This window comes from Botryllus schlosseri, chromosome 6 (genome assembly GCF_051294905.1).
Source record: "Botryllus schlosseri isolate E-star chromosome 6, Bs_hap1, whole genome shotgun sequence".
Lineage (NCBI taxonomy): Eukaryota > Metazoa > Chordata > Ascidiacea > Stolidobranchia > Styelidae > Botryllus > Botryllus schlosseri.
The window spans coordinates 8,487,488-8,513,940 of NC_137241.1; the positions used below are offsets into that span (position 1 = coordinate 8,487,488).

At 40.1% G+C, this 26,453-nt stretch overlaps 2 protein-coding genes and 1 long non-coding RNA gene across 3 annotated transcripts in view; 2 read left to right on the forward strand and 1 right to left on the reverse strand.

Annotated features, from left to right (window-relative positions):
- The window catches only part of LOC145440858 (uncharacterized), a 68,481-nt gene extending 44,533 nt beyond the window's left edge, over nucleotides 1–23,948 (forward strand). Inside the window, exon 3 of the long non-coding RNA XR_013915638.1 lies at nucleotides 23,653–23,948. This is a non-coding gene — a long non-coding RNA (uncharacterized LOC145440858). The remainder of the gene's footprint in view (nucleotides 1–23,652) is intronic.
- On the forward strand, nucleotides 6,737–17,744 carry LOC145440850 (uncharacterized). Its single transcript, XM_080318615.1, has 9 exons — nucleotides 6,737–7,066; nucleotides 7,483–7,641; nucleotides 8,178–8,323; nucleotides 8,387–8,596; nucleotides 8,669–8,906; nucleotides 10,141–10,290; nucleotides 10,352–10,476; nucleotides 10,547–10,630; nucleotides 17,525–17,744. Exons 1-9 carry the CDS (start codon nucleotides 7,000–7,002, stop codon nucleotides 17,588–17,590), a joined length of 1,245 nt encoding a protein of 414 aa, XP_080174741.1. The 5' UTR covers nucleotides 6,737–6,999; the 3' UTR covers nucleotides 17,591–17,744.
- The window catches only part of LOC145440848 (cell division cycle-associated protein 7-like), a 346,780-nt gene continuing 338,126 nt past the window's right edge, over nucleotides 17,800–26,453 (reverse strand). Inside the window, exon 2 of the mRNA XM_080318614.1 lies at nucleotides 17,800–19,286. Coding sequence (XP_080174740.1) covers nucleotides 18,220–19,245 — 1,026 coding nt within the window. The 5' untranslated portion in view covers nucleotides 19,246–19,286 and the 3' untranslated portion in view covers nucleotides 17,800–18,219. The remainder of the gene's footprint in view (nucleotides 19,287–26,453) is intronic.

The window sequence follows — 26,453 nt, forward strand, 5'->3', positions numbered from 1 at the left end:
GTACTTTCGCAATCATATCGCGTCGCGTTACACTGTGTGATGCGACATGCGTGCACAGAATAATCTCGCTAATAGGGCCCGCGTAACACTGATAACACGGCTTGTTGAATTGCAACTTAATATTAGCGTCAGAATGGTCATTTCCAAAGGAAGGGGTTTTGCGTTTCAAAAGGTGGGGTTTCGACAATCCCTGGCTACGTGCCTGCCGCCACCACAGGCAAAAATGAAAGTCGGCGCCTATGGAGCGGTTAAATCTATCCGATTTACCAATACCATTCAAAATAAGGATCAGATATAAAGAGCATATGGCAACACTACCTATATAGGTCTAAAAGACAATTAATTGTACAGCACAGTTAACCACATTTTCCAGATTATTCCAATTTTATATCATGCTACGCCCACGGTAAATTACGACAGAATGAACCTACTCTATTAAGATCATTTGGCCAAAGATAAATGGGATGATTCAGTCGAGAATGTGATCCTATCCGCAGCTAATCTATTTCTAAAAACGGAAACGAAAGCCTGGGCGACTTCGCGGTTGTCTTGGAATGACTTATTGGTTATGTTAGTACTGTATAATGCCAACGTTGTCGCAGTCTGGTGTCGAAACTTCGAGTAGCTTGATTTCGTATCTGTTAATAATCAGTAATATACATATGACCAGACGAATCAGAGCATGGAATGAATGTATAAATGGGCGCGGAGAACTTTTGTCTGGATTAACTATTTGCATTGATGTAAAAACTTTGTACCTTCGAAAAATTTCACTCCCTTTTATGTGTGTTGATCATCACGCAATGTCAACTTATTTGTTTTATTCGATGGTTTATGATTCGCAATGAGTAGACAATCGGCCATCTGCAACAGTCAGTAGATCCATACAAGTAGGCTACAAGGTGTAAAATATCTAAGTTCATCAACAGTGCTATCTCTACGACACCAGCGAGATGCAATTTGCAAACATATCGACTTTGTAAACAACTTTGTCAATTTGCTGACCTAACGATACAATTTTGAGTTTTTCGCCATACTGATGTATTCACAGGGATGCGTATCATCGCGTCGCGTGTAGTTGGCACGTAGTTCTATGGACGTATAGAATCCGAAAGTATGGAAGTATGCAGTTACATTCCTCAAAGTCTTAATCGATATTAGTACTTTCTCTTTCGCTGGAAGAATTTGCGATTCCATGAGAATATGACGGCATATCGTTTCCAATGATATCCGATGAAAAATGTCCAACGAACTTATCATGATTACTGATTAGTAGGGCGATTTTTTTGACCTAAAAAAACGAAGATTTTGACATTTTTACCTAAAAAAACTTAATTTTGACCAAATTTTGACCTCATGTATGTAAATTAGGTGTTTCCCAACATAATGCTAGAATTGTACCACTTATCTTCATTTCTCGTTGGAACTGTCTGTGCTTACAAAGTAATTTGCTCTGAAAAAACTTTTTTGACCTAAAAACTGACAAATCTTCACACAAAATAACTTTATTCTAACGAAATCTGGACCTAGGAAAAATTCCAGTAGTTGCATCACGCCTTATGGTAGAAATAATTAAAATTTGTTGTTGTATTACAACAACAACGAACAATTTTTTCCTACATTTTGGGGTAGAAAGTTCTGTCCTTACTAAGTAGCTTGCCAAGAATGGAGAAAGAACGTTCAACAGCAGCAGTTGTTGGTTGACAATGATGTCTACGTCACAATTTTCCATCGTTGATATAAGAACCAATGCCCACGCAGTCTTACTGCAGTTAGGATATTGCGGCACGTTGAGCATACCACCATGTCAATCTATCTGTTTCATTTGACCGTTTATGATTCGCAATGAGTAGACAATGGGCCGGGTTGCCCGACATATGAGCATGCGACACAATGGAAAACGACAGTTCATCATGGAACACATCAGCATGCGTCACTTCAGCATGTGAGTGTATAACCCAATAACTTACCCTAACCCGAAACATAGCCTAACCTAACCTAACCTAGCCTAACCTAACCTAAACCCTAACCCTAACCCAACCATAAACCTAACCTAACCTACCCCTAACCCGTAATTTAACCCACATGCTCATGTGACGCATGCCAAATTGTCGCATGCCGAAGTGTCGCATGCTGCAATGTCGCATGCTCATATGTCCACGGACCAATGGGCCGTCTACAACGGTAGGCCTATTAAGTAAGTCTACAAGCTGTAAAATGTCAAATGACAAGTTCATCCATAGCCTTTATATAGGCTATGGTTCATCGATAGTACAAACATCTACGATGCAACCGAAATGGAGGTTGCAAAATCATTTTGACTTTGTAAACAACTTTGACAATTTTTGACCTAACGGTACAATTTTGACAAAATTTTACTCATTTTGACATGTCAGAAAATCGCTCTACTGATTAAACAAATTATCGATATTGAAAATAAATATGAATGTGGTTGACCAAACAGAAGTTATTATCTCCGTGATATTGTACAATTGATGACATTTCGTAGGCAATATTATTCACAGTAATAACTATAATAATATAATTTTAACGCAGTGATAGTTATCACAGTGTCATATTAGTTGTAATGCTAGTGAGGTAAGTCACGTGATATTTTGAAGATACTACGCCACACTGAAATTCGACACTTTTCGACGCGGCCGTTTGTAAAGGTTATAGACTTTCGTATTGTACGTGTGCGTGGAGTTCTGATTGTTATCGCTGTGTTCATTGTTCAATCACCTCACAACGACATCGCCAATCAAGCTTCGTCATACAAAAGCGTGCGGACGCAATGTCTGTCTATACTGTCTAACAGTCAACACTGATGGCCCCCCTCCAGTTCCATACTCATGTATTGGAGGCTTATATAGGCTCCACGTCGCCATCAGTTCCGCATAAGCGTAGTCTTACAAAACCTAGAATTGGGGCGGTGAACCGTCGGACCTCATGTGACCCATGACTTAAGGTATTCGACTGAAGGTATTCCACATGGTATCAATTTCACCACGAAATGAATCTGACTTATTGGTCATATGTAATCAATTTATCCCCATTAAACTTGATGCCGTCAGACATCGGTACAAATAAATCACATTCAACGAGTTGCCATAATTCAGACGTAATACATCCATTTAATTGTCAGTCCTTGCAGTAGAAATCATTCACCGCATGCACGATGTTAATTTCAACGCGATTGCAAAGTTATTACCGCAATGTACAAGTGCTAGATCATGCCTTTACGCTGTTACTTATTCTATTCATATTTCTCGCCATCAGGAATATGGAAATATATATAAGTGAGGAAGGCAGGTGATCGGATCGACGATAAAACATTTTTACTGATTTTCAGGTCAACTCTGGCTCAAATTTTGCCGCAATACAACCTCAGGTTCGTTTTTTGTCATGACGTCACGAATACGTAATTGTGACGTCACTGTATATTGATGTTGTTTATGTGGTTCCTTAAGAATCATAGCTAAAATATATATGGTCAAATTGGCTCCTTTCACAAAAATGGTTTCCGATCCATGTCTTGAACGGGCCCAAAGATCTTTGACCAGGACTGCACCGTCATCCAGCATTTTTACGTTCGGCGGACATCATCATCACAACATCCATTGCATTCCATTTATACATAACTATATAATATATGCTATAACTGTTGAGCCGACGATGATTTCGAGGGTCTCAGCCATTCCATATCGCACTTACGTCGACTATATCTAGCGCAGGTCGTCCCAAGGTCCATACTACGTGTTTTTTTTCGAAAGTAATTACACAATTATAACTCAGTTATTGTTGTTACTGTTGTTGTAGTTGCTGTTCTTGGCTTCGAAAATAGAACCCCTTTCCAGGTGATCACAATAGCCCCCCCCCCCCCAACACACACACACGAGATCATCCACGAATACAAAAATCGACAACGTTTTTTAGAATTTCAGTGCGGCTAGAAATTGCCCTATCGACGCTGCGTTCCCATTGTGTTACAATACTGAAGAGCCATATTGACCCATTATATTCAAATGTTACACCCAAAGAGACATAAATATGTATCAACTATAATGTCACAACTGAAAATTCGTGACGTAGGCTACTGATAGCACTAATACATGGAATTCGTAGTGCGCGCCATATATATTTTCTCTGATCACTTGCGTATGTGGGACCAAACATGGTCACTACAGCAGTACATACATTGAAACCTTCAATGATTATATTGGTATTTTCTATTTATGTTCAAGAATGACTAGATTTTAAACATTTTTACTCCTAAAATGAAGCAATTTTCAAATCTATTGTTCGGAAATAAAGCTCGAAAGTAGAGGTAATGCACATATAGGCGAGGCACAGACGGGCCAAGCCACACCTGTGATAGCGCAACCCACGTAAATAGCTTAGAATTTATAATCACTGATATTAATCGAATGTAATTGTCGTACTGAATCCGACAGGAACTTAAAAAGTGGAGGATTTTGAAAAGGGGGATACGAGCCCCTAACCCTGGATACCACTGTTTTGACCTCTCAGGACATGTTCAGACTTCCACGAGGATAATTATTCTAGACGTAATGAAAATTTACTATCAAGTTGCTGCAATATTGATAAATTTATTACAAAATTAAAAATTAGTTAAAGAGCCTTATCTTATACCCAAAAGAGCCATATATGGCTCGCGAGTCATAGGTTCCCGACCACTGTAGTAGACGAAGTTTAGCAGTATGGCAAGGCATGACCTTGAATTACTCACAGTTTCATGTCCCAAGTTTCGAATTATTTTGTGCCAGAAAATGTCGACTGGGGATTCGTGAATAGTGCCACATTAAAAACCAAATCCCTATGGCTAAGTAATATGGAATGGGAATATGTCTGTGTAGGTAGATCCTATGTATCAGGGGTGGCCAACCTTTTGGGTATTCATGGCCGCATTCCGGTTACTTAGGTAACGTATACGGCCGCATTCCACGGCTTAGCCGTAATGAAGTAGCTGCTGAACGCGAACGCCAAATACCCATGTTACACTGTCTATGATGTCCATTTCCAGTGAACTCCTACTTTTTCATATCGGCTTACTATACGAACCGAAATCGTGAGCGGTCATGTTATGAATTGGTACTGGGATGTGCTATTATCGTGCGAAGGGCGTAAATCTTTTCAGGTTCACGGATGAATTTCGTTATAAATATTAACAGTTTAATATATTGATATCAATTATTTATCCTTCCTTAACCCACGTGATCAGATTCCCCGGTAGAGTTGATGGAGGGAGTATTTTCGACAATCTGCGGCAAGTTATAAATAAATGACGCAACTTCGGGTGAGCAAATTGTTATGTCCACGTCATTAGTTGCATGCTGTTATTTCTCGACCTCCCATGCACGGCCATGAGGATTGCCTGTAGACTGGAGAGATGTTGAAATCGTCCAAATGTACCAGAAACAAATTTCATTCGTGAGAAGCACGCGATTTCGAGTTGTTATTTGTATATGGGGCGTATCATTTTCCCTGCTGTTCGCATTTGTACTGTGGAGCTCAGATTGCAAAGCGCGCTACTATATTGAAATGGAAAAACGAAGTCACATTGAATCGCGCGCAGCGCGAAGAAAATTTCAAGATTAATTATATATAAATGTAATTCATATCATATGGTGGATAACAAAGTGGTAGGGCGAATCCCTCAAACGTTACCTTAATAACTGAATGGGTGGTCCACGGCCGACATTTGATTGATGATGACTTAGTGCTATTTTGGCCCTTCGTCATGAGGTAAAATAACCAATGGTCAATTTGGACATTGACCATTGATGTCGAAACACCTTGATTACCGTGCTATATGATACAGAAAATAATCATGATCATATAATCAGAAAACAGGACCAATGCCTAACAAGCAACGATATAGCCCAGATTATCAGCATGCTACACTATACCGATAGCTGTAAACCGAAATCATTGAATTAGTATCTTTTCAATACTGAAATTCATTTCCAATCCTTGTAATGATTTTCAAAGTCGTTACAAAACGATTTCCGCATTAGGTTTTTATAGACAAATACGCAGTGCAGTTGCATTTTCGACTGTAAGATGCACGTCAAATTTTAAATTACGTCTAACGGTCCAAACTTCGCCATAAAAAGGACTTTCATTTCATTATGATCATTTTTGTATCTCCGTAGATAGTCGATTAACGAAAAATCGTCGTATTTGTATACAGTACACAATTTATTAAGAAAAATTGCAATACTTTGCCGGTAGAGTTTGGGATGGATAAGCCTATGTTTGGACCGTATATGACTATAAGCATGCATGCATATTGCATAGGCGACGACCGGCACCAGGCTTGGCATAACATATATCTCAGTTGGAGCCTGCAGGAAATGCAATGATTAAAAGTATATAGTTTTTCACGATTTGGCAGCAAATGCGAACAATTATGTTAAATAAGATCCTCTGCAGTAAGAATATGTTCGAGAAGTATATCGACCCAGAGTGAAGCTTGAAACAGGCGTAATAGGTGATCTGTGAATTGGTCTTCCGTGACGTGTCGTGATCCTGTCATTAAGCTGTTGGCTATCGTTTGCATGTGTTTGTTGTCGCTATGATGTGCCAACGCATATCTTGAGGCGATGCGATGCGAACCTGACGTCAATCATAATGTCACGTCATGGCGGGTCATCTATAAATTTAGGTGTAATCTGGAAATTATCCCACTTTAATTTCTTGGAACTGTGATCTTTGCGACTCGACAAAATAAAACCATCAGGTGCGGGTGTAGTCAGTCGGACACAGATATTTCTTGGTCACTGTTGTGGAATAGAGGAAACATCGTTATGAAGGATTTGATTAGAAGTGATGAAGTTATCTACATTTAAAAGTCTTGCGATTTCAACTGAAACAAATAAACGGCGAGTGTTCGGCCCAAAATTTCAAGGTAATCCTATACATATTGTCAGCAGAATTATATAAATATATTCATTCATCAAGTATTATACCGACAAAATGATCTGCGACAGAGTATTGCACGTGGTCATATTTTTGATTGCAACAACATCGTCAACGGATACAGGTAAGTGTACAAGTTCCATTTCACTGCCGTATGAGTAAGAACATCCCTGAAGGGGCAATGAATTTCTACAAACCTCAGTCTCATTTTGATAAGTATCGATAAATTGACTTCGCCTTTTCTGTAAGCCATTCTTTCATTAGTCGCTTCAGTCACATATCGTCATCGGCGAGATTGCAATCAGTGATTTTAACATTCAAGGAAATCCTATCACTGAGACATTGTTATCACGATAACCCTATTTGTAGTAACGAAGAAATGAGCCTTGAGTCGTTCAAACTCCTAGTGCGATATACTGGTATGATTTGCTAGCTATTCCCGAAGCAGAGGCAATATCCACCCGTGAAAATATTTAAGTAATAGTTACATTTTACAGCCTATTGTTCTATAAATTCATTGTCATTCTTCTTCTGTTTTAGATAGGAAATGTAGACGGTACGAAATGACTTCGTCTCCCGTCAAAAAGTCGGCTGGTGGTACAGACAGAGTGATGGTTCGCTGCGACGGACGCAAATTGACGCAACTAACATCTGCCTTCCTTTACGAGACATTGGTTGGTCCGCCAACGCCAGTGGAAGGTTTGAGATGTTTTAGCTGTTGTTTTGGTAAAACTTTAGGTAGCACGGCAACTGTATACCAACAAAAAATGGTACCCGAGTAAAAGTGTTTAAGAAACACCGATATGGACGATATTATTTATATTTTTCACGGTGTTTTTTGTCAGATAATTGTGATATGAATGTTAGATAAGCGATTCAAAAACTCATAAGATGAAATAACACAGTTTCATCGAGCACGGCATCACGTAAGTTGACCTTTAGATCATACGTAATTGGCATGCCGGTGTAAACACTGCAAGCCATCTTTTGTGATCAAGGAACGCTTTTCTCCTCCCTTGGACGTGCTGCATGTACGCAATTTCCGATTTTCATTGCTTAAAAGGTGAATTAATCAATAGTGTCACAATAGAATGACGTCGGACATTTATAAGCTCACAGTAAATTATGGCTTCTTTTGGCCTGAAATATATTCATCCCCGACTTGTTACTATATACGAGATATAAGGATAACTGTGCAGAATCAGGTACTAATGAATTGTATGAACTAATGACAGTGCAAGCAGATGTTGAGGTCGGGACTGGTATATTACACGATGAGCCACGCACTACATCTGCCGAACCGATCTACCAGCTCAATTTACAAAACGCAGATTTGGAAACGATTCAAGATGGTGTCTTTCGTACAGTACCTACGTTAGAGGTATGTGCTTGCCGCCAATGTGTTTGGTAACAATTGTTATATGAATAGATTCCTTCTCACCAGGTGTTAAATCTAAGAATGAACAGAGTGAAGGAAATAGGGAAGCGCACATTTGAAGGACTACTCGGTCTGAAAGACTTAAACCTGGGGCGAAATGACATTGCAACAGTCGAGCCATTCTCGTTTTCCCAGCAAAACGAGCTTGTCTATTTGACATTAGCGGAGAACCACTTAGAAGAATTGAGTTATTTCACTTTCAGAGGTCTCACCAGAGTAAGACGAATGATCTTTATAAGTGTGGCGGCATTCAGATGTCCATATCTAACTGATTCTTCCTTCTTTCAGTCACAATATCTGAATTTGGAGTTGAACAACATCACCGCGTTGCGTGCCGGTACCTTTGCGGCTATGCCAAATTTGGAAAACTTGCGTCTCTCGCTGAACAGGATTAGAAAATTGGACGGAGGAATGCTCGCAGGACTTTATCGCTTGAAGCACCTGTATTTCACTTCGAATAACTTGGAGCGTATTTTGGACGGCGCATTTCGATCGAACAAAAGATTAGAATCCTTGGATTTATCGGGTAATGGTTTACCTTGAACAATCTACGGATAACTTAATTCTATTTATACCTTTTAGAATTTAGACAGACGCTCTATGATGACATGTTAAATGAGTAATATTAATAAGACATTATTATCCATGACTAACGCGAATTTGAATTATATAATGGTTACTATTTATGGCTTTGGCATTTTACCCCCTCCCAATGTATTTTATTGACTGCCAATGTTCAATAGTTTATACATATAGTAAAATTAAATTATATATAATATGCTGTGACTTTGTATGATTTCACTGTTTGGTTATTACCGATCTGTAAGACTACGTATTGCATCAACGTAATCGATTTCAATTAGGTTTACTTCTGAAACTCGCGATTACGACTGCGATAACGATAACACCAAACTCTACCGGGATTCGATTACGATTAAGTGGAAAAGTGATTACCGCTATGCACGATTACTTCTAAATAGTTTTATCGAACTTGAGCCGTGGACAAATATTGGAACACAATATTACGGTTTAGATGAGGCTGGTCCATGCGATGACAAATTTTTGAAAATTATCTTGTCATTTGCTTTTAGCGTCGCAACATGTCCGTTGAATAAGATACGTCGGGTTCAATCAGTCAATAGACGTCAGATTATATTTTCATCTGATCAAGACACACACAATGTACAATGCGATAAGGTGCAATGGGATGTAATGAACAGATAGGATGATGCCGAACGACCAGTTGCGGTATCTTAAACTAGCATCCACCTCGACCTAGTGCCCGGTGGCACAGATCTCTTTCGAAGTTACTCTCTATTCCGCGGCTCTTTATTTGCTCTTTCCATTCTTTGTGAGTGCGTTCTTTCATCGCGTCTTTTTCCGGGCTTTTGTCGCCGTCAGAACAGCGACACGTGGGAAGATAAGCTACTATGCTAACTCCCCCGCTGGTTATTTCTTGTTGAGTTTACACCTTAGTCCTCTTAGGACTAAGTTTTGAAGTAGTCGTCCATTTGCAACCCAATCGATTCTACACGCAAAATTTTCGATGACGATCACTTCGGAATTTCTCAAATGGAATCCAGTACGATTGCGTGAAAAGAGAACGCCCTGTTTTATTGAACCTGAGTTAATATTATTAATCCAAGATATTTCAGTGACACTTATAGCCTTTTTAGGTCTTGTGCATCACTACGATATTTGTTGTGTAGGCTGATCGACTCTGCATATTTCAGTATCTTTAATATTTTCAATTGTCGTAGGAAACCAGTTAACGACAATCAACTCAGCTACTTTCGATGGCCTGAAAAACTTGCGTCGTCTATCACTCAGTAATAATAAAATCGTTCACATTGATGACGTAGCCTTTCAAAAGATGCCTTTATTACGGGAGTTGGATCTTTCTCATAATGGTGAGTCAATATTAACAATTGTTTTGCTAGAAACACTAACATGTTTGCTTCTGCCTCTCAGAAATGAAAACATTATCGAGAGGTATGTTTATGGGTTTGGTGAACTTGAACTATTTTTATGCGGAATCGAATCAACTTGGCGAAACAGGATCGCTCTCTAAAGAAACCGATTCATATCAGCGCTTAGTAAGTCTTCAAACATTGACGATAAAAAAAGATAGTAATATTACATAATATATACTCTTTCTTTGAGCAGACTGAAGCGTTGTCACTTCTCTGTAGAAAACGTGGGATGCATTTTGTTAATCTTCGCAACAACGGCCTGTCGACATATTTGAAGGTGAAGTTATGAGATCATAAATAGTACCTTGCGGTGCGATGCCGTACACAAACTGTGACCCATGACTTGCAGATATGGCCGGTCCTATATCCAATACAAATATAATAATTGCGAAATTTGTTCCAAAGTCGCATGTATATTGAAATGTATCTAATTCGAAATCCAATTCCAGCTTCAAGATAATCGTAAATCCATATCCGATCCAAATTCTGCCGGAATCGTCAAATCCAGAGTTTTTCAACCCAAATCCATGCTTATTTGCTTTTATGCTCAATTGCTCATCTCCGATGACTTGTAGTTAATAAGTTATTGAATCTCTAGCACGATCTAGCGACTTGATATTGCGCTGCCTCTGAAAACTAATTCTGTTCATGGAAGTACCCTTGGCCAGCGGTCCCCAAACTATTGTTTTTCACGACGCACTTTGAAAACGTATTATCAATCGCGACGCTGCTAATAAATAATTTATAATAATAGCAATTTGACAAAGTTCAATATAAGCCGTCATTATACAGGGATATTTAGATATCCTTGACAATAAATATGTAACCACAAAATATTGTTCACTCAAAACGGCCATTACTGAAATAATTTACTGTAATTCAGCAATTTGGCTGATGATTTTACCCCGTATAACACCGCGGCATTATGTGGAATATTGCATACGGATTACGACGTGATGTCAATTCGATCATACATTGAGCTGATAGAAATTGCTAATAATAACGAACTCAAGACAGCTGTTGCCGTTGAAACACACGCTTTGCAGAAGTAGGATGAGCAACATCAAATAGTACGGAGATCTCAACGTCCTTTGGTCAAATTTCATATCGATCCTTAACGCTAAATGAATCGCTGGCGTAGTCAGGCGGGCGAAATTTTTCGTAAATCAATATAAGGTTTAGTATTTTTGAGCATATGACTATAACTCGAAATGTTTCTTCTCGTTTCGCGCGAAATATAGTTTCAGCAGTTTTTTTTTATTGCTGAGTACCAATGTTCCGTCTAATTTTCCACGAGTCTGCGCGCACTCACCAACTCATTGTGCGGCCCCTTGGCCAACAGTGCGAAACGACTAAAAAAAAAGGTCATCACTTCGGATTTTTTGTGCGCAGCTTAGATTTTCTGTGAGCATAGACCGAGTCAGCACTGCACAATTGCGCACGTGCGCAGCTGAGAGTAGCCTCTTCTCGATAAATCAAAATCAAGAAATAGGCCAATGTACCGAATTGAATATAAGTGTATTCGTGGGTCCTGCCAGCTTTTCGGCGCCAAAAAGACACGCCAAGACAGATAGGATTGCATTTAAAACAAAGAACTTTAAAAAAATTGTGTTTTTTTAAGTTGTAAAATTATGCCATAATTGTGTAAATACTTTCCAAAAACTTGTTGTATGAGCCTACGGACAATCACCAGCCGATAGAGCTGACGTATGCGATATGGGATGGTTGGAATCCTGAAAATAGTCGGTCCAACAGCAATAGTCCGTAGATATTTCGTCAAATGATCTATATTTACCCTATATTTTCAATTGTCAATCCACTATGACATCACAATATACTATTCGTGATGTATTGGCTTAAAAACAATAAAAAACATGTTTTAAACAAGGGCGACGAGCATATAGGCAATAAATGTGAATTGAATTGAATAAATGCAAATTGGGAATCGTGCGCATCTCACCAAAGACCAAGTTTCCCTTTTATTTGGTTGTGATACGTGTGCGCGATCTTTTGAGTGGTGACAACTTTCTCCGAAGGTCACGAAGGGGACGAAGCCCCCCAGGCCCCAGGAGTGGGGAGTGGGGTGTCCAAGACAATTGCGAGTAACAATATTATTGACCAAATTCATCCATTAGCTTTGAAAATTTTCGCGCTTGTCGCGGAAGTTGAGGCACTCTGATATTCCTTAACATTATGTAGGTGGGTGTTTTAATTTGTTTGAAAAAAGTATTGCGGAATGTGGTATTTTCTGCATGCATGTGTAAGGTGTATTTTATATCTATATCAAGCAGTTAATTTATTACTTTGGTGGTTCTACTACTGGATAAGATGAAACCCCTACGGCCTACAGTCCTACACCTACAGCTACACTAAAGCGCAGACTTTAGACAAGGGAAGTGGCCATCCGCCGACTTACTATTAGTTGAATATGCTGCGTTTGCAGTCTCTTAACACACTACAGAAGAAGCATGAGAATGCAACAACTTACACATGTCTCCGCGACGCCTATGGCCTCCCAGTTCGGGAGCCGCTGCCCTAGTCACATAAACCGCCGTACTTGTTATTTCAAGATGCGCTAAACTAATTAACTCGCTGACTACTGTGATCTAAATCGACTCTAGATAATATTTTTCAATCTATTGTAAATGTGATGCGATATCGAGAACCTGATATGTTTTGAGAGCATAGACGGACGAAGTCGTTTCATTTACAGCAGTGGTTCTTAACCTTTTTTCCTCCAGCGCCCCCTTTCAAAACTTTCCGTGCTCTAGCGCCCCCCTCCCACCCCATATTTTAAAGACTGTAATAAAAACAATGGGTAAGAGGACGGGCCGTAACAGCACTTCGTCTGCCTCCTGGGCCCCAATAGTATATGTGGGGCTTTCCCCCAAGACCCCCGCGTTGCGTGATTTCGATGTTGAGCAAAGTTTTATGTGGCCTGGTCGCCCAGAAAGTTTTTTATAATGGATGAATAAATCGGTCAAAAATATTCGTAATTACATGTATATATATCGCTATAATTTTTTATCCTTCACCGGTAGAGTTGAATTAGCTGTTGTCTTGGAAAATGTAGGGCACGTAATTAATAATTAAACATATTCGGACGGGCCCGTTGGTGCAATTACTTCGTTGCATGTTGTTATTTTGTGACCTCCTCAGGGTTGTAACCAAGTCACAAGGCTCCGAGTCACAAGTCAATCTCACTTTTATATTTTTGACTCGAGTCAAGTCGAGTCATTTTCAATTCCCACCGAGTCAAGTCCGAGTCCAAGTCAGCGAACAGAGGATCGAGTCCGAGTCATGGTATTATGACTCGAGTCCGAGTCCAAGTCATTGTGTTGACTGCTCAATTTCCAGTTAAAGTCTACCTAAACCCACTTTTTTTTAACTCTGTTTGGTGATATTGAATAGTTCGCATTTATAATATATCAATTTTCCTCACTTTTAGCAGTTTCTGGTCGCATTTTCAACACCAGTACCAACAAACGAAATCCCAATAGTGGCCGTCTGAATCTCGAGTCAATGACTTGCTTCGAGTCATGCGCAATGACTCGAGTCCAAGTCGAGTCAATACACAGATTGACTCGAGTCGAGTCGAGTCATTTCCGTATTTTGAGAAAATGACTCGAGTCGAGTCGAGTCATCTGAAAATCGTGCCTCGAGTCTGACTCGAGTCATTACAACCCTGCCTCCTATCCGCTGGCTATATAGTCAAAAGATATTGAAATCGCATAAAGGTACAGTACTAAACTAAAATATGCACACGATTCGAAATTGATATTACTTATGGCAAATAATTTTTATTTGCTGGATGTTATTTGTCCTGTGGGGTTCAGATTGTCACGACATGATAATTCGGCACGAGCCATTTATACACCTATGGACAATTAGACATATTTATATCTAAATTTACGGTGAACATGAGGGCAATTCTTTTTAGCAAATGTTTTTTCGCTGACGATGTTTTGGCACACCTCTCGGAGTCCCATATTGGCCGAAACTTCATGTGTCTTTGTGCATCGTGGCGTGGTAATAGCCGACGCCGAAATGCCTACTTATATTTTCGATGAATAATGCGTATATTTTCGTTGTGGATGGGAACCTAATAATTTAAAATTAGGCAACGGTAATTCGCGCGCAGTGCGAAATAAAAGTAAAAAACTTGTATAGATCGTCAAAAATTGATGAGTAAATTTTGAGAGAACATATGTAGCAAACATCGTCGAAAAATTCAGAGATTTCACATTTTGTCGAATCTTAATTTGCTCTGAAAACTCGTTAATGATATGCAGGGTTGTAATGACTCGAGTCATGACTCGACTCGAGTCAGACTCGAGTCACGTTTTTTTTGTGACTCGACTTGACTCGAGTCATTTTCTTGAAATGGGAAAATGACTCGACTCGACTCGAGTCAATATTTGAATTGACTCGACTTGTACTCGAGTCATTACGCATGACTCGACCCAAGTCAATGACTCGGCTTATTTTATATGACTTGAAGATGAATAAATTTGCGAATCGTAATGGCTAGTTCAACACATCTGACGAATTCTGCCGACATCGCTATTTGTCACCACTACTTTCGTTGCACTCGTCTGATATCAGATATGCCGCCGCAAAAACAACAGACAATGGTACCATAGTGTCCTATATGGTGTCGACACAACCAAATCTCACGCCCCAAAGAATTGATTCACGTCACAATTTCGATTTGGCAACAGGCAATTTTAAGGTCATTTTTGACCGGCTTGGCGAGCATTAAATTTGGTAAAACGGGTATCAATCGAAAGCTGACTCCGCACTGATTACGAAAATATAAATGTTATTCCGCTCGTGGCCCTGGAACCCCCACAATCAGCCTCGAATTTTTCATTGTTATGGAGATCGGCATTGGGACGCAATAATGCTGTCTGGCTCTTTTGCTCTTGAGCTACCCTCTCGTTTCGCCAGACAGCATTGTTGCGTCCCAATGCCAATCAGGGTAGTACCAACTACCAACCCTGCTCTCCCTCTCACTCTACAACCATGCAATTAGGCACACTATCACTGTCAATTACTTGCGCGCATTAGTGGAGGCATTGAAAAATTCTATTTTAAAGCGTTTTGCAGGAGTGTTTGTAAATGTGAACATGATCACAACTGATGAGTCTTTGGATTGGCCTATCGGTAATCCCAAACCGTTTGGTGACACCATCTTCTTCACATCATGCGTGTTCGATCCGAAATTTGCTTTCCATTAGCTTATGGATCTAAATTGCTCAGAACAATCCCGAATTGCACTGCGGCAGAAAATAATCGAGTTGATGATGACTGAGCCTGACACTCATTCATACAGGATCACCAGTCAAGGTACAAAATCATCAGACGAAGAGGTACTAGATCCTCCGCAATCAAAGTACTTGAGACTTTTCAATTATACAAGCAAACAATCGAAGCAAAGTTCAATTAGACCCAACGCAATGACTCAGATAGTCAAGTACTTGGAAGAGACTGATAAGCTCATGTGTAGATTTGAAAGCGATGATTCTTTGCATTTTTGGGCGACTCGAAAGAATGAGTATCCTATGCTCTTCAGTGTGGTTCAAAAATGCTTATCAATTCCTCCATCTAGTGCACCAGTGGAACGTGTATTCAGTAGATGTGGATTTATTCTAAGGCCATGCCGCTCTAATATATCTGAGGATCTCCTTTCCACTTTGATATTTTTAAAGTGTAACTCATCATTGACGTGATCTGCTGTCTGTTTTGTTAGGTATGTGCATTGTGCATGTGAGTAATAATGAATGACTAATGCTGTGTGATATTTGTAGAATAGGACTGTTCAAAAGTAACTTCTTTTTTATTTTACTCGGTGGCTACTTGATGAAATTGTTACGTTGCATAAAAAGAACATTGAATCTGGCTCAATTTTAAAAAGTAGAATCAATGATATGATAGGAGAAAATTTTGGATTTGAAAATAAATGAAGTATTTTTAGTGAGAAATTCTTTCATATAATATAATTACATACTAGTAGTAAGCCGACTATTTTTTCATATCCAAAATATTCTACTCTAATAACTTCATTTCTTCTAGTTGGAATTTGCTATGAATCCTATTTTTACACAATGTAACAATATCATGAGATAGCCGGTAAAATTCGAAAATCTCTAGTTGTAATTGGTAAAATTCGAAAATCTCTATTTGTAATTAATCTAAATTTTTTTTCATAGCATTGGTTTCTACTGGTTGGAGTTGAGCCAAATTTGATTTTTTTAGGCAATCTAACAATTTAAAGAAGTAGCCGAAAAACTTGAAAAAATGTTTTTGAACAGCCCCATTGTACAATTATTCCTCTAATGCTCTGTAGCTGCGATGCCATTGGGAAAACCTTAAGTAATATCAAAAGGTATCTGTTTTTTGTCACTGCACAATGCACATAGCTGCATGCACGCTTTTACAGCAGGCTGGCCTGGTGTAAATACCTCTACATAAACATGCATATGTTGATTCTCTATCAGCTGGTATCTTGACGTGAACTCGTTGGTTTTCTATCAGCAATTTATGAGCTATCGTCGATGTGCTTATCATAAAAACTGAATGCTTGAATTGGTGATGTATCAGACTGACAAGACAGATATTTGATTTTACGTTCTAACTTAGTGAAGTTATCTGTAGCATCGGTAAATGAGGCCAGGACCTATCCGTTAACTGCCTAAATAAACACGTGCCAAAACGCTGATAGGGACAAAATGAGCATGTTTGGCAAGCTAGGAATTTGATATCACCCAAGCAGGATTGAAAACATGAGCTGAACATGACTTCAATACTGTGACTTGGACTCGACTCGAGTCATAACACTATGACTCGGACTTGACCCTTTGAACGGTGACTTGGACTCGGACTCGAGTCGGTGATGAATTGAAAATGACTCGACTTGACTCGAGTCAAAACCACAAAAGTAAGATTGACTCGTGACTCGGAACCATGTGACTTGGTTACAACCCTGATGATATGTTTTACTATACTAAACCACCTACTGCGAAACCATTTTGCTTCAGCGCCCCCGAGCGTTTCCGCCCCCTTCAAAATCCAAATCGCCACTTGGGGGGCGCTGGAGGCAAGGTTAAGAACCACTGATTCACAGTAACCGTTTTACTGGGCGCTATTATAAGAACATTGTACTTCACAGGAAGTGGATCCAAATCATTTTGGATACGATATCACAGATCCCGCACGGCACCTTTGCTCGTTCTGACTTCAAAGCAAGAGAAAAGGGATTGAGAAGATTGACACAACCCTAGGCGTATAAACTCCGCCAAACCTTTATATCCTTATTTTGCTACGATGCTGGCTGTGGCTTTTCTACTTACTGTTACTTTCTCAATACCTGAATAAATCAAATCAAATCAGTGGTTTCCGATTTCTACTAAGCAAATTCCGTGAGGCAAGTGAAAACAGCACATCTCATGGCATGTTTGTTTATTGAAAGTAATAGTCGGAAAAGCAATTACAAAAATAGCATCGAGTAACAAAAAATACAAAAGCAATCACAATAAGCAGTTATTTACAAGTAAGCATTTCGGATTAACGGCGTTTCCACCTCTCCACATGCATAGCAGTGCTCCCAAGCGTCAACAAAATGGGCAAGACAGCCGGTAACAAACCAAACAGTGCCACAATATCCCGCAACAGGCGGTAACATCAACGTAAACGAGAAACTGCCAATCACAATCGTGTATCAAAATAGTTTGTGTCATAATAATGGCTCGTTGCACAGGACTTAGAACTAGAGTTGCAGAAACGTAATAAAAGCGTTGGGCAATAGAAAATAATCAAACGCGAAATGCAATGTGGGTAAAATCATTATTCAACTTTTGCTCTAACTCAGTTGTCTTCTTGGATGAAGGCATTTTCGCTTTTCAAATCAGACAGGTAATCTTTAACATTGGAAAACCCATGAAATCTGGCAAGCCCGATCAGAATCCCAGTAGCTGCCTTACCGGCTCGGTTTCTGCAAATGCTGCAGTTACAGAACCCCCTGCAAACAGGGCACGACCAGTCGGGGTCCAACAAGGCATCGTGCACCGACTCGCCATAACGGTTTTTCAGACACGGCCCGCAAAACTGCCCCCTCACGCCGACACACTCCTTGTTCCTGCAGCACGACTTTGTGTCCATAGTTTTCTGCCGGCACTGATGACAACTGGTGCCGTTGACAGCGTCGTACTTCTTACCGACCGAGTGTACCGCAATATTTAGCAGCATATCATCAGTAACGTCTTTCACATCGATGATCACATGCTCCTGAGCCAAAGATGATCTCGAATAAGACCTTTTTTTCTTCGGGGACAAGCAATTCAAATCGGATTTCCTTTTAGGCCCGAATCGGACTATAAGTTTGGGCTTGATGTCATCTTCGTCTTCCTTATAATTTGGATCTCCGAGTTTAGAACGTCGTCTGGTCACTGGCGGTAAACTACGGGTGGCGTAAACTGGATTTCTACGATACGATCTCCTCGAAGATTGCAGCGTTTTGAGCGTGGATGGCGATGTAGTTGCCATTTTCTTGAATACTGCGTCGTTACGTAGGTCAGACATCAAATTTTTTAAGAGGCTGCGCCTTTCTTTCATTGCATTTTCGCGTTGGCTGGTGGCTTCCTCGTAATCCGAATCCGAGAGAATATCGGAATCAGAACCTGAATCTAATTCCCGGCCGCTGCTCCCGTATCCTGACGTCTTCGCGTTGCTGTCCTGGCTGCAAATTTCCAATTCTACAGGGTCACTCGAGAAGGGCTTGCTGGTAATTCCGTCGATTTCGGAATCGGAAAATCCAAGAAATTCATCAGTTTCATCTTCGGTTTCAGTAAAAATGTTCTGCAACTTTGTGCGCGATTCAGATTCGTAGTCCATAGTAGGCTAAAAGTTTATAGAACGGATCTACAGTTTTACTGCTGTGGAAAAATATGATTCAAAACACTCCACCGATACTTCACTTGACAAAATGAAGGTAAGAAAATATTACTACGCATTGTGAGATAGAAATCTCATGGCATTGTAGCCTACATTGTGTGTGTCGTGTCTTGTTCGGATAAAAATATAATCTGAAGATTATCTTATCTTACTTGCAATACAGTCATAAATATCAAGTCTAGGAACTAGAGCCTCAGGTATCCGTGATGGAACGCCTTTTCATGCAGAATATTTTCAGATGACATGGTATTTAAAGTACATACCCAGCAGGCAGTCAGGTTACATGTCTGTTTTTGAATTACTTGATATTTTCTTATTTACATTGAGTTAGCTGAAGAGCTTCTTGGAGGCAGAGAAGTTCAATACTGGTATACAATTGAGTAGTATATTCACATTAAAATGAACCAGAATATTTTCGGTTGTCACTCATCAGGGGTTATGGTCAGCAACTATAGTAAAAAATTGGTAAGAACATTGTATATGAACAATCGTGTAACACAAAATACGACGTCACAGGCGTAAAATTTCGAATAATCGGGGTGGAGAGAGCGCTCAAGCTCAATGTATTCGGGTTCATTTCAATATGAATATCTTCAGTATCAGTATTCAATTGTATATAGTGAATTAGATCTAAACACCTATTATGGCTTGAATTTAGTTATCTGTTGTCAGTTGTATTACTCAAATATCAAGCAGCAGAATGGACACATTTCTCGAACATACAATGTGGCAAAGACATTATCAGAGACCTTTTTGGCTATAAGAACGTATTATTCGGAATGCGGACTTGATTTAACTAGTTCGATTGGTTTGATACCGGTAGGCCAGAAAAATAAAACGATATCAAGTTGATTACTCATTCTAACTGGATACAATGAAATAAAATCGGAGTAGGCTACGCTATACAATCTACACGTAGACGCAGCGAGGATGGATGACCCCAAACGTCGTGATCAGCCTGATTGGAATCGCTGGCCTTTTTGCCTGATATATCAGGTGAACAGCGATGATTTTCCAAGTTAAAGCAATTTAATAAAAAATAGAATATAGTGTGAGCACAGGACACGGATTCCATACAGGGTGCTCACTGCTCAGTGGTCTCTTGCTAAGTTGCGACAGTAGACAGACTTTGCCATACAAATACGACCAGCACGCAGCTGTAGTCTCGTCACGCCACTAAATTGGACCATGCATGCGAGGGATATTTCTATCGTGCGCACTGCGCAATCAATTGCAGAAAACTTTAACAATCAACATATTATTCGCATTCGCATCAGGTCAATGTGACAAACACGATGTTACGACCGTTGTGTTGCATTGATCCTGGGGTAAGTGGCATATTGTTCTAAATAACATATCCACACCAGGAACTACATGAAATATTTTTGTACCAATAAATAACTTTCAAATATAGCTTTACCCGATTCGATTGCTGCTTTGCATTGCATATTGTCGCTTGCCAGGCGGAAAGGTTTGCGTTAGTTCGCGCCACACGGGTGATTCCCCATTTAAATGCACGTTTACTGAAACCATTGATATCGAAAACTCATGTGTATTCTGGAATTTATGGTCTAATTATACTTGACGGGTCAATTACTCGACTTGGACTCCAGTCATTGCGCATCACTCCAACCAAGTCATATGAATCGAGACTCGTACGACCAAGACCGACATTTCATTGTAATTTTGAAGAATAGTAAAGTATCCACAACGCTGTGCATTTGGGCGTCCTCCGAGGACCAGATGAGTAGCCCGCTATCCTGCTCTAAAAATAGATCGAATAGCAGCATTCACCAATATTCGTCAGTGAGCTTTTAAATATATAGATTGATTTATTTAGCTATTCTTGTTTAAATCACACTATCATTATTGTCCTCTTTATGACTTTTCTGAAAGTGTCCCCGGAGGACGCCCAAATGTCCTCTTTTTGAGGTTATGTCCTCTTTTTTGAGAATTTGAGAGACTAATTGAGAAACTAATTGCCAAAGTCTCGCTTTCGGCATATTCATATTTCTTAGTCATTAGTAGTGTGAAACAGCATCCCGCCGGCTATCCGACAGTCGCCTATAGCAGGTCCACATTCATATCGAAATACAAGCAATCTCTACTGAATCAATACTAGTCAATCCTCAAGATTACCGGACCAAGCCTACCAACATATGCACCATTCCTTTTTGTCGCTTCCTTTTATGATCTCCTTTTTTAAACCCAGTGTAGGCCTACATCAGTGTCGGGATGACTCGACTCATATAACTTGACTCGAGTCACTTTATAAAAAATGACTTAATTGGCTTGACTTGATTCGACGTTCCAGAAATGTGGATTGACTCGTGAGTCGTGACTCGGAGCAAAATTTATGAGTCAATTTCAAGTCATCAAGTAACGGTGTTAATAAAATGACTGATCTTGCATATATTCGGATTGTTCACGATACGTTGGTATGACCTGTGAGTGTGAGCAATCACTCAATTATTGCGCGTTTTACTGAGCCTTCATTGTTATATCACAAATAAATTGACCGCAAACGAAGTGATCGGAGCTAACAGCTTACGTAAGAGTGTTGGGATCAAGTCACTATCTTCGAGTCACGAGTCATTTCGAGTCATTGCACATTTTGACTCGAGTCAAGTCAAGTCCATCGATTTTCGAAGGTGACTCGAGTCAAGTCAAGTCACTCGATTTTTGGAGGTGACTCGAGTCAAGTCGAGTCAAGTCAAGTCAAGTCACGAGTCAAGTTACGATTCAAGTCAAATTGTCTTTTCGAAAGTATGAGGCATGATTTCGTCATTGCATTTTGCTAGCTGTCTGATTAACAGATTAATGTGGTCATTGATTCTGAACCGATGAACGAATATAAAGTTAAATATACACGCAAGAAGGCACTGTATCGCTCCCATATAGGCATATACGTAGAACTGTTCAACTACGTAAGTAATTGCATAGCCTCAGTTTATAGTTACCAGCCAAACTTGAAAAACGAATTGATAAGATGCAATACATTACTCATTTACATGTTGATGTGATACCATTCGAGCCTACACGAATGGTTGAGGATTATATAAACTATATATTCGAATTCAACTTCAATAAAACAAGAGGTTTGGTTAAGGTATAAGAACAGAAAACAGAAATGAATATTATGCTATTAAAATACCTCACTACTAGTTTACGACAACCTAAGCTGTACGCTTCAATTACTACGTGTGTGGTTATTTTATTTATGTGAGACAATGGTGGCTCAGTGACACACACCATCATTGAGTGATTTGTCGCTCTCACGGGTTACACCAGCGTTTCGCGAACAATCCGAACATATGGAAGATACAGTGATTTTTATCGACACCGATTACTTGATGACTTGAAATTGACTCGTGAATTTTGCTCCGAGTCACGAGTCAATCCACATTTTTGATGCGCCGAGTCAAGTCAAGTCAAGTCATTTTTGCAAAGTGACTCGAGTCAAGTCAAGTCATACGAAAAAGGTGACTCGAGTCTGACTCGAGTCAAGTCATGACTCGAGTCATCCCAACACTGACGTAAGCTAGCTTACGTATCAGACTGTTCGGTTCATTGTGGTGAGTACGCACCTTAACGAAACCTCTTGTATGATTTAAATGTAATTTCTAATATAGTTTATACGTTTATTACTCGTCGACCATCGGCGCAGGCTTCTCACGGATGAGTAGGTGGCTCGTGCATTGCATCATATCAATTCGTTTCAACTTTCTGAGGTTTCGAGAAAGATTTCGACGTTTCAGGAATCGCACACGTGCATCTCATTTCCAAGGCAAAAGCACAGTACAATGAGAGATTTTTCAACAGACACAAAAAGGACACTCGAAAAACATTGTCAGGACTTAACTCTCTCCTACATCGGAAAAAAGGCCATAACTCTGTTTCGGAAATTGTGAATTCGGATAATGGAAACAAACTTTCAGACCCGGCAGCCATCGCGAATCACTTCAATGAATATTTTTGTAACGTAGGCCCTAATATTGCTTCTTCTATTACAAAACCTGTGTCGGCCAGGCCAGAGGTCAGATTGATATCCCAGTCGATTGTGCTTGAACCTTCGACCAAATACGAAGTAGAAGTAGCCATCCACAAACTGAAATCGCACAAGGCCGTCGGCTATGACCAAATCCCATCATGGTTTTTAAAAATGATAAGCCTGCATATCGGTCAATATATGGCCCATTTTTTCAACTTCATGATAGAAAATGGAGTCTACCCAAGCTATCTAAAAAAGCCAGAGTAGTCCCTGTACACAAAGCTGGGGATAGAACTAATATCACCAACTACCGTCCGATATCCGTTCTCCCATGCATCGGGGTTGTATTCGAAAAGTTGCTCCTCTCCCGCCTGTCCTCATTCCTCGCCAAAATGTCTATCATTTCCCCTCAACAATTTGGCTTCCGAAACAAACACCAAACCGCACATGTCCTCCTAACAGTGGCCGAGCAGTATTATGATATCTCAGAGAAGCGAAATGTGGGATGTAGCATTTTTCTCGATCTAAAAAAAGCGTTTGACTGCGTAGATCATAAAATTCTCATCTCGAAATTGGCGCGTTACGGACTTCGGGCCCACAACTTGAGCTCATGAAAAGTTACCTCACTGGACGCCAACAAATGGTTGCGATCTCAAACACATTGTCCTCTCATCACCTGGTGACCTGTGGTGTGCCCCAAGGCTCAGTACTTGTTGGACCGGTCCTCTTCACCTTATATGTCAACGACATTTTTGAAACCTCCTCATTGAACACCACACTGTTCGATGATGATACTCACCTCCTCTCTTCCGCATCTTCGACGGCAGAGCTGGATGCCCTGACTGGTGACCAAATGCCTAAAGTCCATAAGTGGACGGCCAAGAACAACCTTTGCATAAACGCCTCGAAATCCCAATTGCTGACAGTAAATTAAAAAAATAACCTAACCGTTAATATCGCTGTTCAGCCCGTTTCCAACACAGATAATGCCAAATATCTCGGGGTTTTACTGGACTCGAACATGTCCTGGAAGAGTCATATTCAGTCCCTAGAAACTAAATTATATCACCGAAGTGCGGCCTGTTCTACAGCCTTGGGCGCTTCATGCCTACATGGGTTCTTCTGATACTCTTTAAATCCTTAATCCAATCGAAGTTACATTATGGCATCCTCTGTTGGGGGGCTGCCAGTAAAACTGCACTCAAGCCACTGCAAAAACTACAGCATAAAGCACTCCGAATCATAGCTAGGGTCCCAAAGGGGCCTGGCTGCCCATCCAATAAGTCGCTGCTGAAGAGATTCGGCGTCCTAAACATAGAAGATATGCGGAAACTAGAAATCGCCAAGTTTATGTATCAGTTTCACTGCGGTCGTTGCCCCGAATATTTCAATGACTTCTTTACCTCTGAATCAAAAGCGCACAAGTAGGCTACAACACACGCGCGTCCACGTCGTCCAAATATCATATGATCGACCGAAAAGATCATCGCTCTATCAAATATGCCGGACCTGATGTGTGCAACAGTATCCCGCCGGCCATCAGGCAGTCGACGAGCATGTCCAGATTCAAGTCGAAATACAAGCAATTACTACTAAATAAATACAGTCCATCCTCAAGATTACCGGACCACGACTGACCTATCGATCTCGCTTCCCATGACATGCCGCCCTATTTCTTGTTACTTCCTTTTTCTATACTATCTACTTTAATTTCATTCAGTGTGCATGCCTCCTCTTTACATCGCCTAGGCCAAGGTGGGTGTCTGATTCCATAGACAACTCCTAGTCGCTTCGACATCTTCCTTTCTTTTCATAGTATCGCATTTTTTGTGGTGTATTGAACTGATAAAATAGCTAATAAACCAATGATGATGATTATATATTCTGACTGATAAAATTATAGACTGCGACTGTACAGTTACTTATAAGTAGGCTATAGTTTAGCAGTTCTAGGCCTACTTATGCGTGAACGATAAGATGCCTTTTTGCATGTTTATTAAACTCTATATTCGCCCAGCCTTCCAAAATAAAGGCAACTTTCAAGCAGCTATCAAAATGCAATGAAGTAAGTATGCTTAGTACTGCGATAAATCAACTTGACTTGACTTGACTTGACTTGACTTGACTTGACTTGACTTGACTTGAATTGACTCGACTTGACTCGATTCACCTTAAAAAACCGAATGACTTGACTTGACTACGACCTACTGATCGAGAAGCCGGACGCATAACCATTACACTATCTACATTATCACCCATAATCGTTACAATGAATATATAGTGTGACTTTTCTGCTGTTCCCATTTATAGTAGGGTCACCATATGTTCTCCTTTAAGAGGATTTGTCATCCATCTTCAGGAAATCGAAAATGCCCTCCGTTTTGGAAATCCTTCCTTCTTTATAGCTTTGAAAGTCAGGGTAACGGATATGCTGAATTAAAAAAACGCCGTAAATGACGCGAAATCAGTAATGTGGACGTTATTCGAGCGGGTCATTCGGGAGTAGGACCGGAAAACTACACTCTTTTTAGTCAACACCACATGGATATATATATCCCTGCAACATCACACCAGTGACATTTGTTGCCTGTGGTATTCATGGTGTTTGTCAACTTCTATGGTCATTTACACCAGGCCAATTTTCATCATTTTATTCCGTAGCTGCCGACTTGTAGCACGGTACACTAGTAGGCTTTTTATAAGACACCGCTTATACACGGGGGATATGGCCTGGAGGAACCTAAATAAACCTCCGGCATCTCATTAGTAAGGCACGCAGCATCAGGAACACAAAGAGGAGTCGACACACTCGATCTTGAATAAGTGACGGTTGAGACGACAGTGGACTAGCCGAAGACGAAATAAAAACCACTCATGGAAGCATATACATTCGCAAATCGCTATACACTTTCTCTCGACATCTCAGTGCCGATTCGAAATAAATAATTCGTAATTCAATTCAATTCAATTGTATTTTACAGGCTCCGGAAACCGTAATATTTCACTTCCGTTCGAATTTACTGGTAACCGGGATGAAACTTTCATTATTATCGTACAATCGATACGCTCATGCGATGTTTCATATTATTTACACTCACCGTAAATACTATTTAATTTTGTTTCGCGGTGATATATACTTATGCGCTGCCCGTCACAG

Excerpts from the sequence above, each read along its gene's own strand:
- LOC145440850 (XM_080318615.1), top strand. The coding sequence starts at position 7,000 with ATGATCTGCGACAGAGTATTGCACGTGGTCATATTTTTGATTGCAACA. Across the intron at positions 7,067-7,482 it reads AACATCGTCAACGGATACAG|ATAGGAAATGTAGACGGTAC; the intron begins GTAAGTGTACAA and ends CTTCTGTTTTAG. Across the intron at positions 8,907-10,140 it reads AGAATCCTTGGATTTATCGG|GAAACCAGTTAACGACAATC; the intron begins GTAATGGTTTAC and ends CAATTGTCGTAG.